General features: G+C 32.5%; 1 protein-coding gene across 1 annotated transcript in view; it reads left to right on the top strand.

Annotated features, from left to right (window-relative positions):
• Positions 1-2,536: 2,536 nt before the first annotated feature.
• The window catches only part of LOC123672069 (transmembrane channel-like protein), a 28,648-nt gene continuing 19,464 nt past the window's right edge, over positions 2,537-11,720 (top strand). Inside the window, exon 1 of the mRNA XM_045606045.1 lies at positions 2,537-2,725. Coding sequence (XP_045462001.1) covers positions 2,670-2,725 — 56 coding nt within the window. The 5' untranslated portion in view covers positions 2,537-2,669. The remainder of the gene's footprint in view (positions 2,726-11,720) is intronic.

Below are 11,720 nucleotides of genomic sequence, written 5' to 3'. Positions count from 1 at the left end.
ATCAGCATTTCCGAAATTTCTCATTTTCCATTATCTCTTCAATATTAAATGAATACCTTAATATTGAATTTCGATTCATAATTTCCAATGACATACCTTCGAATGAATAAAAAATGTTTAGGGACAAGAATGTGGGTATTTGTTCCTTTTTACAATTTTAATATAATTTTTTAATTCAAAATTGATTCAATTGTCTGTTCTAGAAAGAAAAGCAAGTTTATGTCATCTACAATATCGTTACTAAAAGTGAATTTTTTCTCGTTATTTTGGGGTTGAAAAATTTTATATACAAGACATGAAAATATCTGCCACTAAGCACACTTCTCGCAGATATTTCCATGTCGCATATAGAAAATAAAATTTTCAACTCAAAAATACCGTTAAAAATATACTTTTGGTATCAATTTGTAGATGACAATGATGACAAGCTTGCCTTTCTGGAACATAATGCAAGTGAACTGTTTCAGCTATACATATAACGGAGATGCATCAATGTTTACTTTGATTGTACCTACTACACCGAAAATTTCATCAAAATTGAATGAGTCATCCGCATTTATAACGAGATTCCAAAGGAAATAAAGGAGATACAAAATACTAAAAAACGAAAAGGTAGAATCAAAGTCTGAGTGAATGAAAAAGACAGACAATATTTCCAATTGCTTATCAATCCTTGATAGATGATTCGGGGCAGTACCTAAAACACATACGTTACTGGATAATATGTAGTACTGGTGTTCCTTGATTTGTTAGATTCTTACTTACTTTTTCTTAATTTCTCATCCTTATGTGGAAGTATGGGAGAATTCTGATTTATTTTTGTGTTAGCAAAGATTAATTTTTTTCATTTTTTATTTTTATCCGCTCATTGGCTATTGTAGGTCTTTGTACAATAGTAAATTATTAATCGCGTACAGGCTTATGCCTCTGCGATCAATGTTTATGCTTAATAAACTATTATTATTATTATACAAATTAATTAAAGTAGAGAATCGGTCGAATCAGACAAATCACAATGAAGAATGGCTTCCAATCATAAACCAAGCATTGTTTCGAAACTGCCTTGAATAGTGTAAATTTCTAAAATCTTTCGCTCTCCTCCGCAATCATTCTGTTTGTATTTTGTGTTGCCTGGCGAAGTCTAAAATTTGGATTCACTCAACATCTGCTGATTCCATAAGATTTTCAGGGAATTCGACTGGATTGTTTAATAAGATCAAGAAATAAGGAAATAGGAAAAATATTGGATACTTTTGATGTAATGCTAACGTAATAAAGGATTCATCAAGTCAAGTAATTTGATATTTTAACCAAAAACTTGACTTATCACATGACAAATTACATACCTGAACTTGACTTGACTTGATTTGAGAGATTCATTGCTTGACTTGATATCAAGCTATACTTGATATTACTTGAGCTGTAGACGCACGATTTGCACGACAGATATTTCTGCAAACTTGAGCGCGCTTAGACAAAATAATCATCTTCAAAGGATAAATAGGTGAGTTTGACATCGAAGTTGCATGTTGATTCAAGAAATCTCCTGTTTATCAAGCAAATGAAATGGCTGGGCGTTATAAAATAGAAACATTCCTGACTGAACCACGTTCTGATGACAGTTCTGAATATATTTTATAATGGTGGAGGAGCTAGAAAACGTTTTTCCAAACTTGGCTAAAATGGTCAAAGATTTTGTATCAATAAAATAGCTTATATTTTGAGTTCTTGTATATATTAGGTTTCATATATATATAAAAGTATTTTTCGCAAGATGTATCTGCTAAAAATCAAGTTGCTTGATAGAATGTATTTGATTTTCAAGTACCTACGTAATAAATGAATACTTGACTTGATTTGAATTCGAGCACATAAATAAGCTTGAATATCGAGTCAAGCCGTGAATCCGTAATCCACGGTTACGTTTTCGATCCTCTAATAAGTAGCACATAATATAAAAATTATTCGAGTATCTACTATGTTCTTTTCATCACTACTTAAACGATAACTAGTAATTTTTACTAAATAAAGAAACATTATTATTATATAATGGTTTTAGCACCTGTGAATTTAATATAAGGAAAATAATATCATGGCATGCAGACGGAAAAAGAACCTTCTCGAGCAGGACTCGAAACCGCAACCTCCGAATAACTAGTCCAGTGCTCCACCAACTTAGCTCTTTTTATCATTATTATTTAAATGAATTTATGGAAAAACCAACCTAATATTTCGACATTTACAAATCAAATGGTAAACAATAGAGTCGAGAAAATGAAGGACAGAAAAAACCCGAGTCCGATAAAATTAATGTTTGTTTCCAAATCCGATAATAGGGAGAATGGAAATTTACACCCTCCTGTAGCCCATAAACAGATTTTTTCAACGTGCCTCTCATTTACTACCGTAATGGAAAACTTATCACCCATGTTCCAATATCCCAGGTGTCCAATTTCCACTTGCCTAATTGGTATATAAAATAAACGCAGGCGGAAAACTCAATTTGTGTATGATATTGCGAGTAACATATCATTTTCCCAGTTATCGCGTGAACATTACCTTCTAGCCCGTAACTCTGGAATCAAACTGGAATTCTTCATTCAAACCCAGCAAATATACATGTTCATCATAACCGACTCTGAACTCATACACATATTAGTCAGTTTTGAATGCATAAAGTGATTTTTTTAATTCGGGAATCAAGTTTGGCCATGGCAGAATCAACGTAAGTGGACAAGTTTTTGCCTATCAAAGAAAAAATTAATATTTTTAACATTCAATTCACTCTGAAACTTAATCATTAGCATTATTCAAAGATAGTTAGCACACCCCTAACTCCCAATCCTACCGTTAAGAAGCGAATTCGGGTAACTAGGTCTTTAGGGTTTCTAACTGGGTCATCCCTATTCAGAGGGTCAAAAAGTATATGTAAATTATATTGGTAAAAGGTTATATGATTCAGGACATTCATTTCATTCAAAAATTTGTAAAATAACTGAAGAAATCACTGGTGTGAAGTGAGCAGAATTTGCGCACTCAGGCCAGCTGAAAAATACACATCTTTTTTAGAATAGAAAACCGACATCGATCGCCAAAGAATAAATTAAGAAAATAGTGTGTTTTAATACTACCTACCAATACCGTATTCATGTACCAAGTTTTTCACCATAATTTGACTCCCCCTTCAACTTACTAAAATAGATACAAAAAAATGTTTTCTACAAAAGTTTCACGAAATCGACTAGTGCTTTCTAAAATGAGTTCACAAAACGAAATATACACAGAGTGGGCAATATATTGATTGCAACTTCATTTTTTCAATTGGAACACCCTATATATTTCTCTATATTTGACTAGCTCTTTTTCCCCTGACTTCGAATATATAACATATATTTGGTCTATCTCTCTTATAGTTTCACACAGTTTCAAATTTTAAGAACCACCTGTCAGTTTTCAAGTGGTAGGCTGCGATAACTCAAAAAGCCCTTTTTTGAGTTATCTCGTTGGCAACGATATGACATACGTTTTTCACTATAAATTGGAATTCGATGATTTGGATGCAACTCCATATATTCTCTCCTTGTAGATTTTATAGTTCTTCACATAAAGTGAAAATATTTCAATTTTTTACGCTTCTGTGTAGTGCATATTTGATGAGTAGTTTCATTCAATGACAAACGTATGTCATATATCGTTGCCAACGAGATAACTCAAAAAAAGGCCTTTTCAATTATTGCAGCCTTCCACTTGAAAACTGATTACTTTGCTTGCCAGTGGTTCTTAAATTCGAAACTCTGTGGTACTCAGATCAAATATAGAAAAATATATAGGGTGTTCCATTTGAAGTTGCAATCAATATGTTGTTCACTCCGTATATGTTTCATTTTTTGAAATCATTTTGAAAAACACTAGTCGATTCCGTGAAACTTTTGTACGAAACATTGTTTTGTATGTCGTTTAGTAACAAAGTTAAAGGGGGGGTCTAATCATGGTGAAAAACCCGGTACTTATAGCCTATATTTTCACGAAATTTCGCTTGTAAATTTTTGCTTCAATATATTTAATTCAGTGCAGTGAACCCAAATCTAGAGTTAAAGCCTGCAGGTAGTGATATCCAATGAAAACATGGAATCACATGATTCTTCAACACAATCTCCTTTATCAGATTCGAATATGTACATTTTTTTTTCAAAGAAACCAAATCGCTTACAAAAATTATAAATCCATTCTTTCGAAATAGAAATTTTTCATCAGTAACTAATCATGAAAGAAGGATACTGCGCTAAAATTTAAAAATAAAATAACATAAATTCCACTTCTACATTTTATTATATGTATGAATACAATTTTTTTTCGCTACAATGTAGTTATTCGAAATAAAAATATGCAGAAGCTTTAACAGTCATTTAGTTCGGAGTAGAATGGATTTCCATGGATGGAAGATCGAGCCAATCAAAGCATTGAAATTCGTTTATTTTCTAATGAATCAATCTTCAAATTGAAATATACGAATTGAAAAAAATTATACTGCATCTTCTTCATGAACTTGACACCTCACGAATTCCTTTCCTATTATATCTTCCGACATCGATGCATTTCTTCGATAAATAATTGCAAAAATTCGAATCAGATCAGTATATTCTTGTAAAAATATTCCCGTGAAGAAGCTGTATTGTCACTTTATCGATGACTTTGTATTCTTACAAATGTTCAGTGAAATAAGAACATCAGGAATCTATTTCGATATTAAATAAAAAATTAATTTTTCAATCTTACTCATTGATGATAAAAAAAACTCTTTTTTCAATGTTACTCACCTAATTTCGCATAAACATTCCTGCGCCTATTTTACAACTTTTGGATATTTTTTCAATTATTGAGAAAACGAAATTTCATATCACTTGGTCCGTTTTCTGGCTGATCGAGCGATATTTCGAAAACTTCAATAGCTATAGGCTTCCCGTTTTTTCAGTTTAATTTGTGCTGAAGGGTTTTTGCTTATAACGTATTTAGGAAGTTGTCATTGATTGTAATATTTGGGAAATTAGTAATTTGAAATTATTGCATGATATATATTTTATGTGCAGCAAGTTCCGTAACTTTTTTTCAGGGTTTCGATATTCATGGAGGGGGTAATTACCCCCATTACCCCCCCGTAAATCCGCCCTTGAACCATTTAATGGATCTATTTCATAAATGAGTTCAACCCAAATATTCGGACCCTGGACCTATCCTTACCATTTCTAGTCTTTAGCACATTCCATTCGAGAGTACACTACGCGGTGTATTGAACACAATCGTTCGAGAGCCAAAAATAAAAACTGAGGATCTAAGAAGTTTTCCACTTTGAAATTTGTTGTGCATCGAGAAATTTGATTTAAGTATTCATGTATCGAAACGTGTTTTCAGGTCTCATTATCTAAAACTGTCGAATTTTGAACACGGAATGGTCTCAAACTATGAATTCAGACTCACCGATGACGAAGTCGTAGTGAATTTGAGAATTTCCTTATAGAGTTTGAAGCCGACCGGATGAAAATAACTAGAACACTTGAAATTTTCAGAGATCTCAACTCTAGCGGTTGAGTTTGTTATAATGGGTATAATCCAACAAGGGTTCCGTAAATATTGGCATTCAAAAGTTTGTTTTCCAATTAATATCAAAACTGCAAGTTCGATCGGGATGAAAATTTACATATTTATATGAATAATAACAATTTCAAGCTTCGTGCACGCAATGCCGAAAGTGAACCAGATGAAATTAATTAAGGATATTGAAAAAATTACCCAATATATCCGTGACCACAAAACCGATAGAGTTGAGATATAGTAATTTATATTTTAATTTTAGAAAAAAAAAGTAATTTTGAGGATTAGGCATTGCTCATCGTGTAATAATATCAGTGCGAAAGCTCAGTTTATGAGTCTACCAATGAGAAAGAAAGTTAAGTTATAGTAATATATAGAAAGTGTTGTTAAGTTATAGTAATGATAATCCATCAATTCGAATTTCATTCATGCAAACTTGAATTGAAGTGAAAAATCAAACTTCAAAACAAATCAATTCAACTGTAACGTAAATAATCTGAAGAAACGTTTTTTTTAAATTCAGATTTTGTAGTACCCCCTCTAACTCTTATTACTGCCTCCAAACGTCGCGTCGGCTCATACTGTCGATTAGGTTTCGAATAAGTAGCATCTTGAGGAAAATTTCATTCCTTAAAGTCAATCGTTTATGACAAGTTCATTTCTCTCTTAAAAATGAACGAGTGTACTTAAAGCCATGAACCAAAAGACAAAATGTTGAAAAGAAATAGATCTTGATGAAAATTGATAATTTGAAAAAAAAATAACTACGAAATTATTCCACAGCCTGTTTTCAAATCAAGGTTTTATAGCGAACTTCTGATTAATCCTTTATACGATAGTGTCTTATAAACCAGCATTTTACAAAATGTTGAGTATGCTTTTTAGAAAATTGAAAATATTCCACAATAACATTCAATATGAAGATTTGAAAGAAAAATCAATAGCGAAATTGTTTTCCTGAATTTGCACTCAGGTGCAAAAAAACGCAGCAAGTTGATTTGAAGTTTCATAGTTTTCTTATTTTTTGCTCAATTTCCAAAATTTTTTCAGTACACTGTAAGTAAAATTATTATTCAACAATAATAATTTTACCTACCTAAAATTATTATTTAACAATAATAATTTGCCTACAGTATACTGAAAAAATTCTGAAAATTGAGATAATAATAAAAAATGATACTTCAAATCCACTTGCCGCTTTTTTTTTCACCTGAGGGTGTCATATTCAGGAAAACAATTTCGCTATTGATTTTTTTTTAAATCTTCATATTGAATATTATTGTGGAGTACTATCAATTTTCTATAAAGATATTCTTGTACTCAAAATTTTTATCCAATTGTAAGAATCCTCCTACCTAATTTTTGTAATAATCGTAGGTGAGTCATATAACACATCATCAAATTCCACTAAAACTATATTAAATTCATGTCTCCCTGTATATATGTAGTAATCAGAATTATTTCATTCTACTCAAGGGAGTGGCGATTACTGGAATATTTGTTTCGTCAACAAAAAGCAAAACTTTATTTGCGTTATACTGAACATCCTCCCATGCCACCATTTGTTGATTAAAGGTTTCAATTCTTGTTGTTCCGAATAAATTCCCATATACTTTCGGCAATCTTGTAATTTATCAGCTTTCAAACACGCTATACGACACATTAATAATCATTAATCTATTAATTTTCTGCCAAGGAGTGGTTGCTGGTAATTATCGTCCATTAGGTATTAAACAGCTTCGTTCTGAAAGCATCAGCATTGCTCAGGGCTGCAAAATAGGAATAGCTTTTCCTCATGAGGAAAATTCATATTATGATTAAAGTCTAATAAAATAATGGGGGTTTTTTTAGAGATATAGAACTTTAAAGTGCAATAAAACAACGATGGATAATTCGATTGACATTCATTTTATTTATCCGCAAGATAATCTTGTGACATTACATTTTAAATATGATTTCTGGCATATGACTGCCACGGCTGGCTCGGATGTAGTCCAATCTGGACGTCCAATTTTCGATGACTTTGTCCAACATTTGTGGCCGTATATCGGCAATAACACGGCGAATGTTGTCTTCCAAATGGTCAAGGCATAGATTAATGACTTTACATAGCCCCACAGAAAGTAGTCTAGCGGTCTTAAATCACAAGATCTTGGAGGCCAATTCACAGGTCCAAAACGTGAAATTAGGCGGTCACCAAACGTGTCTTTCAATTAATCGATTGTGGCACAAGCTGTGTGACATGTTGCGCCGTCTTGTTGGAACCAAAGCTCCTGGACATCATGGTTGTTCAATTCAGGAATGAAGAAGTTAGTAATCATGGCTCTATACCGATCACCATTGACTGTAACGTTCGGGCCATCATCGTTTTTGAAGAAGTACGGACCAATGATTCCACCAGCCCATAAAGGGCATAAAGCGGTGTTTCGACATACACTTGAGGATTAGCTTCACTCCAAATGCGACAGTTTTGTTTGTTGACGTAGCCAATCAACCAGAAGTGCGCTTCATCGCTAAACAAAATAAAATGGACGTAGTGCGCGATACGTATTCCGCACAGAAGCATTATTTTCGAAATAAAATTGCACTATTTGTAAGCGTTGTTCAGGCGTGAGTCTATTCATGATGAATTGCCAAACCAAACTGAGAATGAATCACTTGACACCTGTTAAATCGGTCGCCATCCTGAACAGTAATGCCAATTTAAAGTTATATACCTCGAAAAAAAAACCCCCTTTGTAAAGAAATGATTTTGAATTTCAAGAAAGATATAAGATACAAAATAATTGGACCGAATTATTTTTTGACGATACGATTTAATGTTCAAATAGACTTTTATCATTATAGAGCTTTATTAGAAGTCGTTTTCAGAAATAATAATTTTGTTTATTTTCATTTCGTGTGGATGTCGAGTAGATCTTGCAACACACATATCTCATTGTACACTGTGTCCGTAAAGTATGGAACAAATTCATTTTCAGCTGAACAGACCATTTTTCGAAATAATCCTGAAACACGTCGATTTTTTATTTTAATTTATCGTATTTTAAAATAATAATCTAATATACAGGGTGAATTACATTCGAGTAATGACGCCATCGTCATTTTTTTTGAATGGAACACCCTCATTTTGTCTTAATTTTCCGTTTACTCTAACTGAGCTGATTCCAAAAAATGTATCACATGTTGATTCCAATTGGTACAGGGTGGACAAAATACAATAGTTTTGTGTGTGCTCATAAAGTAACGCGTAACATTCTTTATTAGTTAAATTAACAAAATATTGTTAATTTAACTAATAAAGAATGTTACGCGTTACTTTATGAGCACACACAAAACTATTGTATTTTGTCCACCCTGTACCAATTGGAATCAACATGTGATACATTTTTTGGAAACAGCTCATTTTTATTAATCTAAAAATGTAACAAGGGTGTTACATTCAAACCAATTGCCGCTAGACAATAAGTATTTTTGATAATAATCAAAAATACTTATTGTCTAGCGGCAATTGGTTTGATTGTAACACCCTTGTTGCATTTTTTGGTTAATAGAAATGAGCTGTTTCCAAACATGTTTGATACTTGTGGTCTATAGCAGACAGAATATGAAAGAAATTATTTCTTATTTTATACATTTTTATTAATCTAAAAATGTAACAAACTACAGGATGTTACATTCAAACAAATTTTCGCTAGACAATAAGTATTTTTGATAATATTGTTAATTTAACTAATAAAGAATGTTACGCGTTACTTTTTGAGCGCACACAAAACTATTGTATTTTTGTCCACCTGTACCAATTGGAATTGACATGTGATACATTTTTGGAATTAGCTCAGCTAGAGTAATCGGAAAATTGAGAGGAAATGGGGCTGTTCCATTTAAAAAATTATTATTATTATTATTATTTTAAAATACGGTAAATTAAAATAAAAAAAATCGACATGTTCCAGGATTATCTCTTGAAATGGTCTGTTTAGCTAAAAATGAATTTGTTCCATACTTTACGGACACGGTGTATAGGTAATTTGATCTCCAAGGACGCAATTCACGTATGAATGGACGAGCGGTCGAATGCTCATTATGCTTCAGTATATTCCTCATGTCTTTTCCATATTCTGCTTGAATTTTTTATTTTTCTGAGAAAACTATCGACGTGAAATTCTGCAAGTAGCCCGATATTGCTATTCTAGGTATATAGAGGAAGTCCCAGAAATCGACGTCAAAACGGAATCGTAAACGAAGATTTAGATTCTCTTAGTATATCTTCAATATCGGAAATATTGGCTTATTATTTTTTTTAAATATTATTTATATTTTTTTTGGTTCATGCATTAAGCTTAGAATAGTACTTTCATAAATACATAAGTACAATATTTCGTTTCAATCGAATTGGCAGTTCTAAACTTATCTGGAAAACCAAATGTTGAATGGCTATATTTAGGTACGGAACCCTCAGTCAGAATATGCTCATTAAAGTTAAAAAAACGACCAATTGAAAATGTACGTTGTTAATATTAGTAATTTTTAATGTTAACCCAACCTACACATTGCATTCCATAAAATGTTGAGTTGAAACAAGTTTTTCATAACAATTTCAAAGGTTCTTTTAAGGAAATAATAAACCAAGAGTGATACCTTTCATTATCCTTCTCAAAACTACCTAAAGGGTTTCTCAATAAGAAGTTCCATTTTGATATTACAAAAAATGTCATTGTTATGAAGAAGGTAAGCCATTAACGATGAAAAACGATATCGGCCACGGCTACGGTTTCAACACCATATAATTTTCATGAAATTCTCCATGAACAATTATCACATTCGCGACTGTATGGCCTCGATAACTTCAAGACCCTCTTTGATGGATTATGGAGCATTGACATAGACCTTATCTTTAACGTAGCCCCAAAGAAAAAAGTCTAAATGTGATAAATCATAATATCTCGGTGGTCATCAATTGTGATCACCTTTTCGTGAAATAACACGGCTAGCAAACTTTTCTTGCAAATTCCGATTGCTTCATTGCTTGTGGTATGTAGCGGAGTCTTGTTGAAAATAAAAGTCGTCCACATCAACATTCTCCAATTCTGGCCATAAAAAAAAATCATAGAGTATTCCCCAAGATCGACGAGGAATCGACAAACCTTTGTTTTCGTCAATATTACGGGCTGCAGCAGCTATATTTTCAGTTGTTCTTGAGTGACGCAGACGGTTTCGATTTTTCACATCACTAACTAGTCCCAACAGATCAAACTTTACCACCAGTTGTGAGGTGATTCACGATGACCTAAAAGTACTTTAGTTTGCGAACTATGACTGCAAAATTTTCACCATTTTTCTAAAGCATGTGTCGTTCCATTTTTAGTAACGACGTAGTTTTTACTTGTCAAATGTCAAAAAATGGCAGTATCAGAAGAGACAGCTGCCCAGATAGCGGTATATTCCAAATAAAACCTCTATATTCAGTTATAATATCACAAGAGCATAAACAATATTCGATTATGCACCGATTCACGAGAGTGCAGCTCGAGTGGTGTTTCACGAACTACGTCGAGTGAAGAGGTTCGTACAATCTAAATATATTGTCTATGCTCGAGTGGCATTCGTTACGATTATATGACGACTAATTTCAATAACTATAATCAAAGCACTGCATTTTGATAATTCAATGACATTTCACTGAGCTTGACTTTTATTTTTTGGCGAACGTCTAAAAATGTTACTATGGAAATGTTCACAATATAGCAGGAGGCGAAACACCAAAACGATTATACCACGTTGTCAAGTAGTATATTCACTTATCAATACGCCGAAAAAAGAAAGAATAAGTGACAAGAGAAATTCAGTACCATATCAAAAACTAAAATGTAATACAAATTGTAGCAAAAAATTTATGAATGTTAATGCATTGTTCACTGCTAACGCCTAGGCAACATCCTAACCTCAAATAAAAATTTCTTCGAACATTATTCAAAATCTCAGAAGTGATTGATCTAATCGCAAGCGGTATTCGATCTTTTAACTAACACTTACGATTAGGTTGGCACTTCTGAGATTTTGAATAATGTTGGAAGAAAATTTTATTTGAAGTTAGGAGGTTGCCAAAGCGTTAGCGGTGAACAATTCAT

This window comes from Harmonia axyridis, chromosome 2 (assembly GCF_914767665.1).
Source record: "Harmonia axyridis chromosome 2, icHarAxyr1.1, whole genome shotgun sequence".
NCBI classification, from domain to species: Eukaryota; Metazoa; Arthropoda; class Insecta; order Coleoptera; family Coccinellidae; genus Harmonia; species Harmonia axyridis.
This window is presented reverse-complemented; position numbering and strand designations above follow the sequence as displayed.